General features: G+C 37.5%; 1 protein-coding gene across 2 annotated transcripts in view; it reads right to left on the minus strand.

The window, feature by feature from the left end:
• The window catches only part of prkaa1 (protein kinase, AMP-activated, alpha 1 catalytic subunit), a 65,381-nt gene that overhangs the window by 37,038 nt on the left and 7,053 nt on the right, over window positions 1–21,290 (minus strand). Inside the window, exon 1 of one of the 2 annotated variants that reach the window (XM_051928491.1) lies at window positions 17,003–17,021. The exons of the other annotated variant lie outside the window; for it this stretch is intronic. Coding sequence (XP_051784451.1) covers window positions 17,003–17,015 — 13 coding nt within the window. The 5' untranslated portion in view covers window positions 17,016–17,021. Of the gene's footprint in view, window positions 1–17,002; window positions 17,022–21,290 lie in introns of those variants that run through there. 2 annotated transcript variants of the gene reach the window in all.

Raw genomic sequence — 21,290 nt, forward strand, 5'->3', positions numbered from 1 at the left:
GATTTTTAGTCAGTAAGTTTACAATATGGTGTAGTTAAAAAACAAAACCCAAATAGGCTTGTGGTGGCTCAATAGCTTTCATAGACAGCAGATTAGAATTCAAGTGATGTAAAAATGGCATCAACTGAAACCCCATTGATAGTTGTGGAGGATCTTCACATCCTCGAAGAGATAAATTGTGTTTAAGTCTCAAGGCAAAACTGTTGGCTGCTTTGGACCATGATGTAGAGCAGACCTGGAGTTTTGCTGATAAACTAAACTATAGAATCAGAGAAATGCCTCAACCATAATAATGTGCAGATAATGAAACTGTGAAGTTGTTTTTAGTGTAATGTACTGTGTATATTTTTGATCACTCTGTGCTCACTATGCAAAGCTAACCTAATTCCTTTCCTCTTACATTCATTTCTAGATTAGTGATATTTGGTAAGGTTGTCAGTGGTAAGCTGGTGTACAAGTGATTCACACATATGGACTTCTCTGCAGCATTTGACTAACTTGTAATAGGGATTTGTTCTGCTGTCAGAAGTGGCTGTTGGATGCATAAATGAAGAAAACTATACAAGCTGAAGTGACCATTCAAGGTAAATTTGAAAGAGTAAACTAATCTGTAATTGGAGTCACACAGAATATTTCCCCATTTTACGACAGACAAGTTCAGAAATACACCAATGATTTTTTAATATTTGTACAGAGCATGCTGTGTTTTAGATATCTCAACAAAAACTAAACTTTCGTGATGAATAAACATGCTGAATTTCAACAAGATCAGTCCACTGGCAATCAAGTTGTTTAATGTAAAAAGACAGACTGACATGGTGCTTGCAGAAGATGCTTTTTGCACTAGATGCATATACACCTAAAATATGGTAACCTGTCTACAAAATTCTTAACATATACTGTATATTTTGAAACCAACAGTTCCCAAACTCAAAATAGACAGAGGTTGCAGGAATAACAGGTAACATACAAAAAACAAGAGGCACCATTAAATCAATGGGTATCAAAAGAATTGACATAAATGCAAAACAAACAGTGATTACTGGTGGAAAGATGTCTTGATTACTCCATTGTTCTCCACAGTGTGAAAATTTTCAAGCTGAATTGGCATATTGTTTCCATTACGGTATCCACTTTTGACTGTCCTGAATCTTAAAAAAGGAGTTTGAATGGATAAAAAGATCAATGCCCTTCTTATGAAGTGTTGTTATGCACACTGCCCGAGGGAGCAAGAGCCTCTTCTGGTGTATCTGCACTCAATATTCAGAGGTTTATTATTTCTTTAAATACTTCAGCAGCATTAGACATATGGAATATAAGCTTAAGAAAGCCTCATGTCAACGCACTGCCTATGTTAAAAATCAAATCAATTAGTCACAAAAACCAGTTAATGCACTTAACACTGAAACATGTAAAAAAACAATTATTCAAAGAGTATGATATTAAGAAAAGAATACAACAAATCTAAAATTACCCTTCTCATACACTACAAGTAGAATCAAACTTTTTACATATAACTGTTGTGATCGTCAGGGGTGCTAGTGAGCCCGAAACACAAAGACAAAAATACAGTCCTTTTCTAGTCAGTTGGCCATGCTCTCTTTCTCAGGGGTGGTGGATGATTTGTTTTCAATCCTATTTTTGAAGTTGCGGTTCAGGGTTCGCAGACTCAGTTGTTCGCGGATTTTTCCTTAGAACCTAACTATTAATTGTTAGCGGAAAGCGCAAATATCCTCCGCAATTTTTTACGGCTTTTTTCATGGCAATACTGTGTTGCAGAGAGAACAGGAAGCAACCACTGAGGGAAATGCGGTTTGGGATGGTGAAAGTAGCCAATACGAGAGTGTTATTCATATCTCCTTGCTGCTGACTGACTACTGCCCTGTGACACTTCTCCAGCTGAGTGGGTTTACCACTGCTGAGGGAAACGCGATTTGGGATGGTGAAAGTAGCCAATCCGAGAGCGTTATTCATTTCTCCTTGCTGCTGATTGACTGCTGCCCTGTGACGCGTCTCCAGCTGAGTGTCCTTGTGTTTTCCATTTTGCTATTGTATTCATTTTGTTATTCTTAAACGCACAAGATGTTGCCGAAATGCCCTGCACCTTCTAAGGCTTCTGGCACTGAGCCTAAGTGCCAGAAGAAGTTTAAAACACTCCAGGAGAAGGTTGAACTACTGGATTTGCTCCGGGAACTAAAAAGTTGTACTGCAGTAGCGTGCCACTATGGCATTAATGAAAGCACCGCACGCTACATAAAGAAGAACGAAGCTGCGATCTGGAGTACCGTATCTGTAAGTTTATGTGATAGTGGCAAAAAGGTAACGATCGTAAGGAATAAAAATATCGTCAGGATGAAATCTGCCTTGGCATTGTAGATCACCGACTGCAGGAAGAAGAACATCCCCTTGGACGTTAACATCAAAGCACGGAAATTGTAGCAGCAGTTCACTACAGGAGACAATGTAGCAACTTCCCATCACAATGTTCATGAAACCAATAAAGAAAAGCCAGCACGAAACTCCACCAGATGAAGACCCGTCCAAAGATACGACTCCTTCTGAAGTGCCTGAAGAAGAGGTGCCACCTGAGGAGTTTTAAGTCCTCTGCATCGTACTGCACAGCTACTTCATCATCATCAATATTATTCATCATTGGTGAGTACCTGTACATTTTAATTAAATGAAATGATTATGTATTTTCTCTACTTATAACAAAGAAAACAACAGCACATACCAAAGAAAACGTGCTTGCATGAATTACAATATGTATAGCGGTAACATCGGTATTTTACATTGTACTGTAGCACCGTAGGAGACATAGCAGTACAGTACTGTACAGTAGACGGGTTTACCTTGACTTTCTGTTTTTAGGTAATGTATTAAGGTTATTTTTTAGGTAATGTATTAATGTATTAAGCTGAGGTTGCAACGAAATTAAAGTGCTTTGGGGGCATACTGTATTTAGGGTTTAAACTATAAAAATAGGCATTTAAAAGGCATTTTTTAACCATATCCAAAAGTCGCGGTTTTTCACAATTCGCGGGTGCTCTAGGAACGTAACCCCTGCGAATTTTGGGGGTGTACTGTATTTGTATGGAATGATTACAATAAAATCAATAAAATTAAAAAAAAAATACAATCCTGGGTTCAAATAAATGAGTGTTTTATTACTAAAAATACCTCAGTATAAGCACAAAAGCACAAGTTTCCTCTCCTCAATACCACTCCTTTCACCACCACACTGCCCAACTCCAGCTGAGTATTGTTCTCCGTCCTCCCAGCTCTGACTTGCTTGGACAAGGGAGTGCAATCCCTTTCATTGAAGACCTGTGAGTACTTCTAGTGTCATGGCCGCAGCCCATTGGAAGCATTTACGGGCCATACAGAAGTCCCACACAGAATGGAGTATATCTCCCTGCAGCGCCCTCTTGTGGCACCCATGGACTCCAGCAGGGCTGTGCTGCTGGACTACAACTCCCAGCTGGTTCCCAAATGGGTGCCAATATGGAGGGCTGCTGCTACCTAGCACCTGAGGGAAATAAACACCCCTCAGAGACAATCCTTCGCTGTCCTTCTCTTTTATCCTGGTCAGGAAAGGCATTCCAAATATATCTGGCTGGGATGGCTGTCCATCTTCCTGGGGCTTCCCGTCCAGGTAAGGAACCTTCTCCTTCCGTTGGGTTGTCCGTCCATCCACTTTGGCAGTTTCTTTTTGGTCTGGCACCTTTCTATCCCTTGAGCAGGATGCTTGTCTGCCTGCTGCAGTCTCCTGTCCAGATAAAGAACCATCCCCTCTCCTGTTCGGGGTGCCCATCGAACACGTGTGGCACTTACACTGATACCCACTCTTTTCATACACATTATCTGATGTCACCCCAGAATTATTAGGTCCACATTCCTTCACGTAGTCATCCTTCGAATTCTGAACGCAACCTCAGTTAATACTAGCACTACTTACACTTTCACACTACTTCTTCATTTTATGTGCATTATTTCATAATTCTGCAATTTTTAGGTCACCTCTTAAAGCCGTCATACCCTGAATGGAAAACAACAACATTTATTTCTATAGCACCTGCACACTCACTTAATTCACTGCACTAAACTAAAAATAAGTTGTGACAAACATATAGTGGAAAATGCCAGGACCCGACTAATGCATGTTTATTCTCAAAAGGAATAGGTATCGTAAATCATATACAGAAGCACTTCAAAATTGAGAATACCATATTTTATATGTGAGTACTGCTGTACAGTTCAGTTATCTGTGTTCTGACACCCCATTCGGTCCCCTTACGTAAACCTAAGAATTGGGGAAACTGGCTGTGAGTACTTTCTTATTAGTACTTTTTACCACTATGACTGTGTACATATGAAAAAGCTGTAAATGTGTAGAACTGGATTTGGCCTTTGCTTTTCCTTTGTGTTTCTGCCTTTCAGAATCATTGGGCTTTAAACAAAATGAAGACTGAAGAACTGTTCAGAAACTAAAACCAAGAAATGCCCTAAATAACCATTAAACACCGCATTTCAAATTCTAGAAAAAAATCCAGAGTTAAAGAATATTCGAGTACTGGGAGATCTGCTTGTAGCCTATGTGTATATGAAAAAGATGTTTCCTTCTTCTCATGATAAATATTATATTAGCTAAAATTTAAAGACCACTGTAAAAAAATGATTTAAAAGTTTGTATGATTCTATACTCTGCTGTACCCTGATAATTTGTCAGGAAATTGGAAAGAAGTTAGGAACTAACAGTCTGACTCTTATTGTAGTTAAAGGTAAGGTAATAAAAACCGCTTATGCATGGTCATCATCTACAGTTCTTAATAACTTGACCCTTAGTCACAGTTCTCATAATTTGTCAAAATTACTACTTTCACCACACCTTATGCTTTCATTATTTGCTAAGAGGATGAATATAGACCTAGTAATAAAATAAACACTTGAAAGGATAAATGCCAACAAAATCTTAATATAATTTTTATTATCTACAAACCAATACATGAAACAGGACAAATCACAGATCTTGAAGCAGCAGATTCACTCCAATTCCACAAGAGAAACTTTCAATTATAGAAAAGAATAACCTTAAAGGGTAAGTTTGGTATTGATCAAGTTATTTTTTCTCAAATCATGGTAAACAGTATATTCGTTTTCCCACATGAAACTGCATTCAAAACCAAAGCAATTTTATACATTTTAAAAGCTAACTGGCCTGCTCTTTTGTTTTATATTGGAGCTTATAGGTACCGGGATCCCAAAGTGATGAGAATACTTAAAAGGTAAAGAATACATCAATTTTTTTAAAGACCAAAATATTGTAAAGTATTGATCCCATCCTGTGATTATATACATACTGCAAAACAGCACAACTATGTCATTTTAAGAAGGGAAAAAAGCAAGAAGCCAACCATTGTTGTGAAATTCAGCCATTTTAAAAGAAGACCGGTTATGTACCTCTGATTACCAATTTTGCCTTCCTCTGCAGACTCCTTCAAGGCCAGGAGCCAACAGCCATTATTAACATTAAATGCTGATGCCCAGATGTGAATTGCTGACTCAGTTCTGTAGACAACTAGACATTAAAAAATAAAAATGGCATCCATATGACCTTTTATATTCTTTTACTATAAAGAAGTTTTTTTCTTTACTTTGCAAAGATACTGCCTACTGACTCTGGACTGATAATGCACACGTCTGCTTCAGTGAGAGAGAATATTGAGCAGACAATACTGGTGGAATACCAGCTGGAAATGGTTGTGAACCTCGCACTGAGAAGCTTTTCAATATAACATAACAGGACACTCAAAACTCCATGGGGGAACTGAACCCCCGAACCCCAAGAACAGAACTTTACCACATGAAGGAAGAAACCACACAGTCTGCAAAAACAGAAAGTACCAGCAATTATTTGTTTCCACACCAAGGACTGCATGTGGCATGCAATCAAGTGACAACAACAGACATTATCAGGCATACTATACATTCATCCATCTTCCTATCCCTTATTCCCTATTCCTTATCCAGGGCATCGTCATAGTACAGCTGGAGGCAATCCCAAAAAGCATCAGATGCAAGGCAGGAACAATCCCTGGACAGGGTGACAGTCCATTGAAGGATGAACACACACTATACAGTCGCTTTAGCAACCCAAGCCCACCTGGTTTATGGGTTGGCATAGTCATAACTCTACAGCCACTGCATACAAACAAGTAAGCAACATATCCTGACCTTGAGAAAACAGTACCAAGAATCTGTGATAAAATAATTATTTCTAGCTTTCTTGTGTGCCTCAAGGGTGCCTCAAACACAAAGACATGTTTTCTTAAATCGCAACTTCTGTTGCTTCAAAATGTATGTATTTGGTAGGTTTCAAGGTTTTTTCTTTCACCTCTGGACCCTGGTATCCTATAGCTCCATTTATAAAAAACGTGTAAATTTAGAAAACAAATTTCAAGAAGCAAATTAATATATACCTTGATTGTGCAGAAATAACCTTGGCTTGAAAAATAAGAAAGTTATCCTTTAAACACAGAGGCACCCAGTTTAACAACATAAAGGAGAAATGCCAATTATAAACATGTTGATTTTGCAATTGGCATCAACTAAAAAAAATCATTATAAAGATCCAGAAATGATCAAATTCATGAAAATGTGTATTTATTATGCAAAACCATCTGGAAGACAAGAAAGAATCAGAATTGTAGCAAGTTCCAGCAAAAGTAGAGCAGCTAGCACCAAAGAAAGGCAAAATAAGAATGCAAAATTAAAACCATATGAAATATGCAATGCAGGTTACCAGCAGAACAAGACTACATTTTGAGGAGGAAGCTCACAATGTGTTGTGTTAGCAAAACGGCATTCATTTGTATAGAAATAAATTGGTAATACAAAACATTTTAGTGAATTAAGTTACCCTTTTGGATGTTACTATTTATTATATGATTAAAACTTAGCCAATCAAAATGCATATTAATATCCGTATACTGTAGTAACAATAGCCAAAATATTCAAAAATAACCATTAATACTGATTAAAAAAAAATAGACAGACAGACAGACAGATAGATAGACAGACACATACATACATATGTGTGTATATATATATATATATATATATATATATATATATATATACACATATGTATGTATGTGTCTGTCTATCTATCTCTATATATATATATATATATATATATATATATATATATATATATAGATAGATATCTCTATATCTCTATATATATATATATATATCTCTATATATATCTCTATATATATATATATATATATATATATCTCTATATATATCTCTCTATATATATATATATATATATATATATATATATATACATACATACATACAGTGGTGTGAAAAACTATTTGCCCCCTTCCTGATTTCTTATTCTTTTGCATGTGTGTCACACAAAATGTTTCTGATCATCAATCACATTTAACCATTAGTCAAATATAACACAAGTGAACACAAAATGCAGTTTTTAAATGATGGTTTTTATTATTTAGGGAGAAAAAAAATCCAAACCTACATGGCCCTGTGTGAAAAAGTAATTGCCCCCTTGTTAAAAAATAACCTAACTGTGGTGTATCACACCCGAGTTCAATTTCCGTAGCCACCCCCAGGCCTGATTACTGCCACACCTGTTTCAATCAAGAAATCACTTAAATAGGAGCTGCCTGACACAGAGAAGTAGACCAAAAGCACCTCAAAAGCTAGACATCATGCCAAGATCCAAAGAAATTCAGGAACAAATGAGAACAGAAGTAATTGAGATCTATCAGTCTGGTAAAGGTTATAAAGCCATTTCTAAAGCTTTGGGACTCCAGCGAACCACAGTGAGAGCCATTATCCACAAATGGCAAAAACATGGAACAGTGGTGAACCTTCCCAGGAGTGGCCGGCCAACCAAAATTACCCCAAGAGCGCAGAGACGACTCATCCGAGAGGTCACAAAAGACCCCAGGACAACGTCTAAAGAACTGCAGGCCTCACTTGCCTCAATTAAGGTCAGTGTTCACGACTCCACCATAAGAAAGAGACTGGGCAAAAACGGCCTGTATGGCAGATTTCCAAGACGCAAACCACTGTTAAGCAAAAAGAACATTAGGGCTCGTCTCAATTTTGCTAAGAAACATCTCAATGATTGCCAAGACTTTTGGGAAAATACCTTGTGGACTGATGAGACAAAAGTTGAACTTTTTGGAAGGCAAATGTCCCGTTACATCTGGCGTAAAAGGAACACAGCATTTCAGAAAAAGAACATCATACCAACAGTAAAATATGGTGGTGGTAGTGTGATGGTCTGGGGTTGTTTTGCTGCTTCAGGACCTGGAAGGCTTGCTGTGATAGATGGAACCATGAATTCTACTGTCTACCAAAAAATCCTGAAGGAGAATGTCCGGCCATCTGTTCGTCAACTCAAGCTGAAGCGATCTTGGGTGCTGCAACAGGACAATGACCCAAAACACACCAGCAAATCCACCTCTGAATGGCTGAAGAAAAACAAAATGAAGACTTTGGAGTGGCCTAGTCAAAGTCCTGACCTGAATCCAATTGAGATGCTATGGCATGACCTTAAAAAGGCGGTTCATGCTAGAAAACCCTCAAATAAAGCTGAATTACAACAATTTTGCAAAGATGAGTGGGCCAAAATTCCTCCAGAGCGCTGTAAAAGACTCATTGCAAGTTATCGCAAACGCTTGATTGCAGTTATTGCTGCTAAGGGTGGCCCACCCAGTTATTAGGTTCAGGGGGCAATTACTTTTTCACACAGGGTGTTTGGATTTTTTTTTCTCCCTAAATAATAAAAACCACCATTTACAAACTGCATTTTGTGTTTACTTGTGTTATATTTGACTAATGGTTAAATGTGTTTGATGATCAGAAACATTTTGTGTGACAAACATGCAAAAGAATAAGAAATCAGGAAGGGGGCAAATAGTTTTTCACACCACTGTATATATATATATATATATATATATATACATACACACACACACACACACACACACAGACACACAAACACACAATCTGAAGCTATTGTGGTGTGAGGTGCCTATCACGCAAGATGGTGACCCTCAGAACACGGCCTTTTCCAACTCTGCTTTAAGACAGAGATTAAAGTAATCAACAGTTGGGACACCTGTGCAAATTGTTTGCTTCAATTTGCAAGGCTTAATTTACTTTAAATGCTGAAGAACATCTGTAGATTGTTAGTTATTAGTTGTTCCCTGAAGAAGGCCCATTTGTAATTCTCTGATATTTCCTTATATCCAGTTTTTGCTATTCTAAACTTTAAACTGAAACCTCTGGCAGTTTACTGCTTACCTTTTACCAATTTTAGGCCATTCATTGCAGTTCAACTGATTCAATTTGAAGAAAAAACGGAAAGTGAGGTGGTGTAATACTTTTGACCAGTAGCATATACATGTGTGTAGGGTAAATATCAACCGTCACCGAAGCAAAGCAAATGAAAGATTGACTAATATTATTCTTTCACCATTTAACTGCAATTTTTGAGATTCACGGCTCAGAAAAATTTAAAGGATAAACATAGGAAGCAAAATGAGAAAAATTACAAGTAACTAATTAAATTTAGACAAGTAATTCAGTTCCTGGGGTTAAGGCAGAAAACATCTTTCCTGTCTCTACGTGCTTCAACTGGATAAATGAAACAATACTCGCGCTCAACAGTGAAACTTCCAGTAATTCCATTGTCTGCCTGACTCTTTTGCCTTTTTGTGTACTGTATGTTGTGTTTCGTGACATCTGTGTGGATCGTTGCCTCTTTGCCATCAGGGTTTTCGCACTAAGGCGATCGCACTTGTGATTGCCCAGGGCTGTGTGTTGGAACCTCCAATTGCTGGTAGTGATCTTCATGTGCATCTTATGATACTCTTGTGTTGTTAATGGATCTAACCTCCAGCGGCACAGGTTTGTGTTTCTTCTAAAAATAATATTATTATTATTATTAATAATAATAATAATACGCTTTATTTATATAGTGCCTTTCCCATGCTCAAGGCCCTTCACAGTGTCTCAGAAAGAAATAGCAGGAATATGTAACATTGGATACAAATGTTTCCTGAACACTAAAACAGACACAGGAAACATCACCCAAATAACATAATTTGTGATATAACACACACACAAATTATACTGAGTATCTCAGCAGAGAGGAAGACTGAAAGAGGGGCAAAATGTCAAGTTAAGTTATAGCCTTCCTGAACAGATTTTTAAGTTTTCTCTCTATTATATAAAAAAATCCTGGGATAAGACGAGACTTTTCAGCCTGGGACAAGACAAGACGAGACTTTTTCAGAGAGATAATTTTATGTCCCGTGAGACGAGACTTTGTGCCAAGAGATTTAACCACGCCCGGGGCCAGAAATAAAAGACAAACAGCAGATGACAAAGGGGAATGTTGTAAAGAATTCAAAAACCTTGGCGCAATACACATGCAGAGCAGGTTAGCGATAACGAAAGTACTAAAATTTGAAAGTCTCAAAACAAGATCGCATTAGCACAAACAAACGGAAATTATTACTCTGTGAAATAACTGAAAGACATTGAATATATGGACGTAGATGATATGACAGAAGTAGGTAGATATTGTTCAGATTTCAACTTTTAAGTCAGAGAATGTAGATTGTCTAATTTGCGTTGCTATCATGGAAAAGTAGTGTTTCTTCCCAATGAAGAGGCGTTTCCATGAGAATTAAAAGATTTGTTGTTTGGTGAAAGTGAAATCCACATAAGCAACTGGCTGAGATGCGAAGTAGCTGGAGCATAGCGCCAGCCGGGGGGTTGGCGAGCGAAGCGCAAAGCCCCCTAGTTTTTTAAGAGAATGAATGGAGTCAGCTGATCTAATTAATTTAGGGAGGTGGTTCCAGAGTCTGGGCTATACAGCTGAAGGCCCCGTCACCCTTAGAGTGCAGGTTAGTGTGGGGCACATCATGCTGAGCAGAATCAGAAGACCTTAGTGGGCAAACAGAAGCATAGTGATGGAGAAGGTCACTGATGTAGTCCAGGACAAGGCCATTCAAAGCTTTGTAGGTTAGTAATAGAATTTTATATTCAAGCCTGTTAGACACAGGGAACTAGTTGAGGCGAAGCAAGATGGGCATTATGTGCTCGCTTGTTTCTCAGCATTAGAAAAGGAGAGGAATGAGTGAATATGGGATATGTTATGGAGGTGAAAGCAAGAAAGTTTCTTAATTTGGTTTATGTGGGCAGAATAAGAAAAGGAGGAATAAAAAATGACACCAAGATTCCTTGCATTAGAAGAAGGTCTGATGATATCACCATCAAGAGTGACTGAGAAGGAGCTCATTTTCTTAAGTTGCACTTTAGTGGCATTTTGCATTTCAGTTTTGTTGCAATTTAACTTTCAAGAGTTCTGCTTCATCCATGTTTTAATTTCACTGAGGGAAGTTGTGAGCCTAATGAAGTTTCACTTTTAACACTGAAATAGAGTGGAGTATCATCGGCATAAAAATGATAACCCAGTCCATAGCTATGAACCATATGGCCAAGGAGAAGCATATAGATACAGAAGAGCATAGGGCTGAGAACAGAGTCCAGGGGAACACCTTGTGTGACTGGCATTGGGCTGGATCTGCTGTTTTTCTGGACTCTTGGCTCCTCTGTTGTCACTGCTCACCTTTGCACTCCCTCCCCACTTACCTTTCCCACTCTGCTGAGCTGCTCTTCAGTCAACTTGCTATTTCTCAGTTATGTACTGACTTTCTACTATGCTGGAATACTCTCACGATAAACTTCTACATATTAAACAGTTTGTCCAGAGCAAATAGTTGGACTAGAATTTCCTAAAAGACATTAATATTGTGTGGCACCCAAAATATTTACACTGTGGATCGGGATGCCACCATCACCAGGCAGCAACTGGAATATGTTGTCCTACTTAGGGTTCTGGGTATAGGGGTGTCAATGTACCAGATCTGTGAAATACTGAAACAAACTCTGGAGGTGGATCTGCACTCAACAATCTCTCAGCCACTAACACAAGGTCTACAAATAGCAAAACACTAGTACGGTCAGAATTCATTACAGACTGCAACCTTGATATGTTTTGCTTAACTGAAACTTGGCAAAAACCAAATGAGTTCATGTCTCAAATATATTTATTTACTTTACAGAAGCTCGTGGTGCAAGACAAGGGGAAGGGGTCGCAGTAATTGTTAGATTTAAGCTAAACATCACAAAAATACCAATTAAATGTCCAACAAAATCTAGTACTATCTTACTTGTTGTTGTCCATTATCTATCAAAACACAATGGGTCTTTTTTATTTGAACTGACTGAATTAGTAACTCATTTAAGATCTCTTTCCTTGACCATCATTCTTATAGGTGACTTTAATATCCACATCGACATTCCTACATGTATGCTGACAAATGAATTCTATCCATACTGGACTGTTTTGACTTGGAGCAATCCACACTAGTCGATCACATATTAGACCTGATCCTCACATCTGGATTATCTGTTGTCAACACTTACAGCACTGATTTGGGCCTCTCTTACTCTGCGCCTCTTCCTTCTCTTAACTGTAAACATCAAGTTTTCTGGATCCACCTCTGATCTTTTTTCAATCTTACCCTATTCAATCCACATTAACAGTCTTGTTGATCAACGCTTCATTCAGCACTAGATAAAATAGCCCCTTTAAAACACGAGGAGGTTTCCTTTGAGCATCCAGCTCCATGGTATGATTTAGAATTAAGGTCTATGAAAGCAGCTGGCTGGCACCTAGAGAGAATGTCACATAAGACTGGCCTCACTGTACACCCGAAGACTTTCTCCAATGTTCAAAGAGCTTACAAAGATAAATTTATTGCAGCCAACAATGTGCATTATGACAGAATAAAAGACAGTGGACTTCATAACCCAAGGGTTATATTCTCTGTAGTTGATAAACAACTTCAACCTGCATCTGGCCTAATTTCCTCTTCCACTGAAGACTGTGAAATATCCCTTTACTTTTTTATGTGATAAAATTAAAAACCTAAATAATTCAACTAACACAAATCCATCCTTCATTTATAACTTTTATGTTTTCCCTCAACATTCAACTCCTTTCCCAAATTTTTACCTGAAACATCTACTGTATATAGCCTGCTCTATATGATAAAGCCCAATACTTGTGCACTCGACCCCATCACCACAACATTTCTCAAATCCTGCCTTCATTCCATAGTCCTGACTGTTAACAACAACAACAAACACATCTCCTAAAACCAGCTCTGTGACAGTTACTTTGAAAATCTCTTCTGTAAACCCAGCATTAAAAAAGTCCGGTACTTTTTCTTTTCTGTCAAAAGTTTTCAGTCGTGTTGTGGCCTCCTAACTCATGAGTTACTTAATCTGTAATAACCAAATGGAATCCACTCATTTCATGGCAAAGCACAGCTGTGAAACTGCTCTGTTTCAATTAACTAATGATTGGCTTATGGAAGCAGACACTGAGCAGATTGGCATTTAAATTCAGTTAGACCTTACAGTAGCATTTGATAGTGTTAAGCACAATATTATACTGTTCAGATTTGAAAACAGTCAGGGCATTGCCCTCCTTTAGTTTAAGTCCTATCTAACTGATAGGAAAGTGTTTGTTAGTCTTGGCAACAGCAGGTCCAACTCAGCACCAGTCACTCAAGGAGTCCCTCAAGGCTCTGTCCTTGGCCCTCTGCTCTTCTGTATCTGCATGATATCACTTGACCATATTATTTGTAGCTTTGGACTGGATTAATATTTTTATGATGTTGATTCTCTGATCTATTTCAGCGTTAAAAGTGAAAGCTCACCAGAGTTGCTCAGCTCACAACTTTACTCTGTGAAATTAAAACCTGGATGGAATATAACAGTTTGAAATTAAACTGCAACAAAACAAAATATGTGCTAATTGGCACTAAAGCTCAGCTCCACTTCAGTTACTCATGGTGCTGATGTCACCCAGACCTTCATCTTCTGCTAGGAACCTTGATATCATTTTTGATTCCTCCCTTACTTATTCTACCCACATAAACCACATTAAGAAACATTATTACTTTCACCTCCATAACACTCATTCCTGTGTTCACTCATTCCTCTCCTTTTCTAATGCTGAGAAACTTGTCTATGCTTGTATTACATCCTGCATCTTCTACTTCCTACTGGCAGTCACCCCTTCTAATTTGTAATCACAGTTCCAGGTAATTCAAAACTCTGCTGAAAGAGTCTATACACAGACCCACAACTGCAAGCACATAACACTCATCCTGCTTTGCCTTCACTGTCTCCCTGTGTTTTACAGGATTTATTCTATTAACAACTTATAAATCTTTAATGGACCTTGCTTTGGACTAGATCAGTAACCTCCTCCATCACAATGCTCCTGCCCATCCATTTAGGACCACTGATTCTAGCACTTTCATCATGCCCCACACTAACCTGTACTCTATGGGTGACAGAGCCCTCAGCTCTATAGTGCCCAGACTTTGGAATGACCATCCGAAACTAATTAGATCATTTGACTCAATTAATTCTTTGTTCAGGAAGGCATTTAGCTTTCCTTGACATTCCGACTCTTCCTTCAGTTTACCCTCACTATCCAGATGATTTGTGTTTGTATCACAAATTATGTTATTTGTTCAATGTTTTCTTGCATTATTTTGTATTTTATTCTAGTTTATTGTCTTCTATTCTTTTTCAATGCTTTATATATCCTGTGCTTATCTTTATTTGGTGTTTTATGCAGATATTAGTTGTATCCAATATTATATATGCCCCGTTCCTTCTGAATTTCTATGAAGTGCTTTGAGAATGGGAAATGCACTACATTAACAAAATGTAGTATTATTATTATTATTATTATTACCAGAAAGTGAATTATGCTTGCATGGTAATAATTGAACAGTGAGTTCTATACATGTGATACTACAACTACTAATAGTGCACTCCCTCAGATCATGCCAGTTTTAAATTATCAACTAGTTTAATTTGCATATTCAATTTAAAAATATTAATTCACTTTATGCAAAAAAATAGAAACCTTACTATATCTTTTCTGCCAATGTAATAAAAATATAGAAGAATGATGGATTTTTGTCAAAAGAGGTTTTACAACATAAAACCATGAAAACGTAATTCTAAGTTATTGTTTTCATTTGGCAGAAAGAATAAGACAAGGGTCAAAACTTTAACAAGCTCCAGCAACATTTCAACTGTGTTATTGGAACAACCAAAATAAAATGGCCTGGCTTCTATAGTTGGCATTTTGGAAGCCAAACTTATTTTTTCACAACCATGACTTGTGTGAATATTTGTTGAGTGAAGCTGTAATTAGTGATAATATATATAAAAAAATGCTCCTCACTAAGCTGCCTATAGATTTCCAGCCAATATGCCTCAAAAATAAATGTGTAACAAAAGCAAAACACAAAAACAAAATGCCAAATATATTCACTTCAAAGTAAAGAAGGTTTCTGCATATTGTTTCACACAAGATATGTATGAAAGTTCATACTAAAATTGTTTTCAATAAAATATAACTTCCTTCAAAAGTGATGCCGTCTCACAAAAATAATTTCAGCACTCTGCTTCACTTGTTTCTTACAGTAAATATATCCTCAGGAGCATGGTTACTGAAAAATAACTTAAGCTGAAAATGTACAGTAATTTAATAATGGTTTGAGCACTGAGGCTATGCATTTTTGCTGGTGACATTTTTTTTTCTAAACACTTAGACAAATGCTTATTCCCACCAATTCAAAACTGTTTGTTGTGCTAGTCTGCACATGGGTTTCTTACATGAAGTTGACAGAACTGATAGCATGTTCTCTTTTGATATCAAGGAGCATGTAGAAATAAGATTAAGCACTACTGCAGCTGAAATCTAGACATGTATGAAGCACTTGGTTCCAGTAGATCACAAGGTACACTTATTAACATGCATACATATGAACCAACACACAAAGAAAATAATGTTTAAAATCCATAAAGACTGTGACCAAAATCGAATAAAACCCATGCCCCTGGCGCTGCAAACCAGGAGAATTTACTACAATATTGCCTTGTTACCTAGTTATTACAAGATTACTTAAACTAACTCCTTCAAACTAAATTTAAGGGCAGGGCACACACAAGAGAAGCTAATGTCTTGTATGCAACAAATAGTTTTGAGACATAACACAATCATATTTTCAAAATAATGCTCTTTTTTTGGACTGGAGAGAATAGGCTTATGTAAACAAGCCGTCACCTCTACAAGATGTCCTTTTCTGTCTGACATTTCAATTCACACTGTGGTACTCCTATCAACTCAAATGCTGTAAATACTTTTTACACTAATTTGTATTTTCACAAATGTCCAAATAAAATAAAGCAAAATAATTACACATTGCTTTGACCGATTCAGCTGAATCAGAAGATCTAAATAGGCATTACTTTTCAAAAAATATATCTCCGCTAGAGTAAGCAAGCACATATAAGCTGGCATACAATTTGGAAGACAATCACCCACATTTTTCATACCAGTGCATAAAGGCTATATGCCAGTCAAATGCTTCTATTTACTTTTCTAGCAAAACAACAGAGACAGTAAACAAACTATATAGATGTATTTCCATTCCTAGCACTAGTTCATTTGGATAACATCTGGAATAACAGCAGACCTCAGAAAAGGGCGACTCAGTAGCATCTTATTTACACTTAGGCAGTGAACAGCGATCCTTGTAAAAGAAGGTCCCACAAACTCATCGATGTGCTACCAGAATTTATTCATTTGAGGGGGAAGTATGTCCGAATACTATAAGCCATAGTTTAAAAGTACTGGAAGTTTTGAAGAGGAGGTCACCTGAAAGTTCAGGGCCATGATTTTTGTTCCTATTTTGTTTTGACATTTTATACCCACTACAGTTGCTGATCTTGTTGCCAGATCATGTCAATTTACACAACGTAAAATGACGTCCATGGCACATTTACTAACCATGTGTTGACATCCAAGAACAGTCGTGCTTGCCCCATTTTCTGATGACTGGCACCGTATGAAGGGTTAACAAGCTGTTGTGAGTTCATCCATGATTTTTGCTGTTTTGTTTCTCCTTCTATTCTGTCATGGTATGTAAAACAGGAGACATCAGACAGACAAGCCTCTGTTTGTGAGGTCCAAAGCCCCTGTGTTCTTTATTAATCTTCGCTATCTTCTATGCATTGTACTTCTGGATGAGCATTCATTGATGGTCCACTCTCATGCACACAGATCCCACCTCTAGGAATAAAGAAAAAAGCAAACCTGCTTGATTTTATCAGAGCGAGTCACAAACCATTTGGAGTAAATCACTGAGTATATCGCATTAGGTAACTGGTTTCACAGGAGCATACTTTTGACTGTCTTTGACTCAATAAGATTGTTTGTTTTGCACATTTTTAGCTAGTGATTAGACAAAAGACTTGGATTATACGACACAAGTAAAATGTAATTTCTTGTCAAAAAAAAAAAATGCCTCAAATGCAGACTACATGTTTTGTAAAACTGGGAGCTATGTTTATTTGCAGTGAGCTATTCAGCACGGTTAACTTTGGTCTGGAGCCCTACTGGCTTGAGTTTCACACTACCCTAGATTACCCTTTTTCCTTTTTTGAAAAATTAACTAAATTTTGCTTCACTTAATAAAATAAAAGGGTTTGGAAAGAATGGAAGCTGGACTTCCGGTAGAAAATGTATATTCACCTTCAAAAATACCAAACTAGTCATTCAACTTTCAAATGTCAAATTCATCTAAAATGGGACAAATAGCAATCAATTCATGGAGTGAAAAAGAAATTAAGCCGACATACAAAAAAAAAAAGAAAGAAATGTAAGGCAACAAATCTTATCTAATCATTTTTTCCTTAAAAATCTGTAAGTGATTAGGAAAATACACACACACATTGGTGTCTGCTAACTGGCTTTCTTTATCATTTTCACTCTTTCTAGACTTAAGTACAAAATAATATTCAGCATTTGGCTAATTTGTTTAATTATTTTGGATTAAGTACAAATAAGACATGTCGTATTAAAATAACAATTAATTTATAATAGAACTGTCTGATGAACATTATAGTTTGCAGTATATGTACGGTAAAAACAAAAAATTCTGTTTTTACCTTACATATACTGCAAACTATAATGTTCATCAGACAGTTCTATTATAAAACCTAATTGCTTTCCTTACAGATAATTTGATTATTCAACACTTTAGTTTATTTTAATCTGTTTAGTTTATTTTAATCTGTCTTTCTGTTCTTGTCCATAATTTTGCACAGCTTGCTTTCACCAACTTTGTAACTTTGTTTCTGATCCTGTGTGAATCACACCTTTTCAGTCCAACAGCAGCTTTAGTTTTCAGAGACACAGTGTAGTCATGGAAACTGCTGAATCAAACGATAAAGTTACACATGTAACCAAAGGAACAGGCTGAAAATCTTTGCAGCTGACTGGTTGGCCAGATTGTGAGTAGCAAACACATACACTGTCAAGCCATTTCTTCAAATGTCATGAATTTTAGGCAAAAAGATATATACTAGAGAAGAAAAAGTTCCAATTTAAAACGTACCATACAAAAAATGAACTTATTCTTAGAAAACAAGCCTTTTTATTTAAAAAAGTCAGCCTTCTAGGTTTTATTGGCTTTTAACTAAAAATGTGATGATAAAGACACCGTGGATGTACTACAAAGCTTGCCAAGATTTACCACAAAATAGAGTTATAACTACCACTGCTGCCAGTGATTTTGTTGCTTTCCGGCACTAACTAGGGGGCTCCGCCCCCTGCTCGCTTCGCTCGCCAACCCCTGGTGTTGGGTAACCCAAAATACATTGATGTATGTATGAGATATATTGGAGTGTAAAGGTGTAGATGACGAACAAAGGAAGTACAGAACCCATAGCATGGCACATTAGAAACCCATAGCATGGCACATTAGAAAGATTTATTGGAATATTTCTTTATACACAACATTTGTAGTAAAGATGGGGTGTTGTCCTTGAATGAGTTTTCCTTGGTATGGAGTATCTACAACTTTAACTTTAATGTCAGATGAACGCCGAACTCTTGAGAAGGCTACATAAAGTTGTCCATGTCCAAGTACAGGCTCAGAGAGGTATATGCCAACTCTGTCCATGGGTTGTCCTTGGGATTTCTTGATTGTCATGGCAAATGCAGGTTTAATGGGAAATTGGCGTCATTAAAGTGTAAAAGGTAATTCCAGGTCAGAACTTGTAAGGTCAACTTTAGGAATCAAAACAGTATTGTTAGAATTTGATCCTGTAAGTACTTTTGTAGACTAAGCTAATGGGTGACTGTTTATGACTTCAGTGACGTTTCTCATTATCAGCTCTGTGTATTGCTTGTTTTCAGGAAGGGTCATTCGTTGATAGATTGCGACATCTGGATCTAACACGTAGATTTGTGCATATTTGCGTTCATGATTTGGTTCAGGGTGCACTGTTCAAATCCGATGTAATATTTGTCCACATACGCGAAAGCAGTATGGGCCATTGCCAGCTGGTGGCCTGATATTCAACCCGGTAGATGCAAAAGCAAATGAACTATTGTAGGATCCAATGCAGTCCATAAAGTTTTTACTTTCGGGTACATTGTTAGATAGAAGCTTCCGTAGATATTCAGGAAAGTCATCTAAAGGAGGCAGTCTAACCTGACCCTTTTGACAACAACGTGTAAACTCATTAGTTGTATTGCCAGTTGTTTCTTCAGGGAAGTTAAGTAAATAACAATGACAGCAAATGATATTCATTAATCCTAATGAATGACTACGGTGGGTTGGCACCCTGCCCGGGATTGGTTCCTGCCTTGTGCCCTGTGTTGGCTGGGATTGGCTCCAGCAGACCCCCGTGACCCTGTGTTCAGATTCAGCGGGTTGGAAAATGGATGGATGGATGAATGAATGAATGTTCATTAATAGTGGACTCATTACAGAATGCGTTGTCAGCTAATTGGTGGAATTGTTTAGTGGCTGTTTGTCGTTCCTTTCTTTGCCGTTTATCTATTGCCTCTACTGTTTGAGAGGCGCCTTGTAGGCGCCTGCGTTCATTAATTGTATTCAGGCGGGCTCGTTTCTGTATGTCCGTCATGGAGCCGTGCCTGCTTTGCTTGCGGCATTTCAGACGCGCGTTGTAGGCGCCTGCGTTCATTGATTTTATCTATTTGTTAATAATGCATCACTGTAATGTGATTCACATATGCTATATGGTTTGGACGTGTGAGGATGCCGAATGTTTAATACAGAGAATTTGTTTGTTCTTATTACCTGGACCATGCTGTGTAGTGTGGACGTTTAGTTCAGAAGCGCATTGTAGGCGCCTGCGCCTTTCGTACTATCTTTGTGGACCTTTGCGGACTCCGTAGTGTCTTCCGTTTGACTCTGGGGTGCAGTGCAGAATCCTCTTTTCTGTGTGGCGTTAGTTGAGCTCTTTCGTTTTTGAGCCGTGACTCCTTCGTTAGAAGAGCTCTTTCGTTTTTGAGCCGTGACTCCTTCGTTCGCGGTGGATCAGACTTTGCTTGCGGTTTATGAGACGCGCGCTGTAGGCGCCTGCGCACTATGTCTCCTGCGTCCATCACCGTGTACCTGCGTCCGTGCCTTCCGGTTTACCATTCTTGTTTAGTAATATGGATCAGGCAAGTATCACGTCTGGTTACATTGAGAGATGGTCAATTGTTTTGAAGATGATGGCTTACAAATGGTTTAAATTAAGCTAGATTAACAAAGTAGCTCTTAGGTAAAATGTTAAATTAGTATTGTTTTACAATGATGAAGATGATGAGCTTGTCTTTGTGGAATATCCTAAAGATGCCCAATTATGATGCAATAAAGTTTCCCTTTGCAATATTTTCCTTATTTCTGTATAGAATTAATATTGAAATGTTCATTTATTTCATATTAATTTTTATTATTAGATTAATATATTGCTTATCTTTAAGCAAAGCATAACAAGAAAGGAATCAGAAAATACACACCGCTTAATTTGTAACTTTTTGACTATTTATTTAGAAGAAATAAACCAATTTTATTGTTCTGATTAGATAAAATTATATTTTTTAGTTTCTGTGTTGCATTTTGGTCTTTTAATGTGGAGATTGCCAATTAAACATAGTTATTTCCTACGCTGCTCAAACCTTTAACATTTTAATATCTTTGCAAGAAAGGCATGAAATACCTTGCTCTGTAAGGCATTCCTGCACTCATTTGCAGAGTCACTGCCAACTAAGGGCATAA

This window comes from Erpetoichthys calabaricus, chromosome 5 (genome assembly GCF_900747795.2).
Source record: "Erpetoichthys calabaricus chromosome 5, fErpCal1.3, whole genome shotgun sequence".
NCBI lineage: Eukaryota > Metazoa > Chordata > Cladistia > Polypteriformes > Polypteridae > Erpetoichthys > Erpetoichthys calabaricus.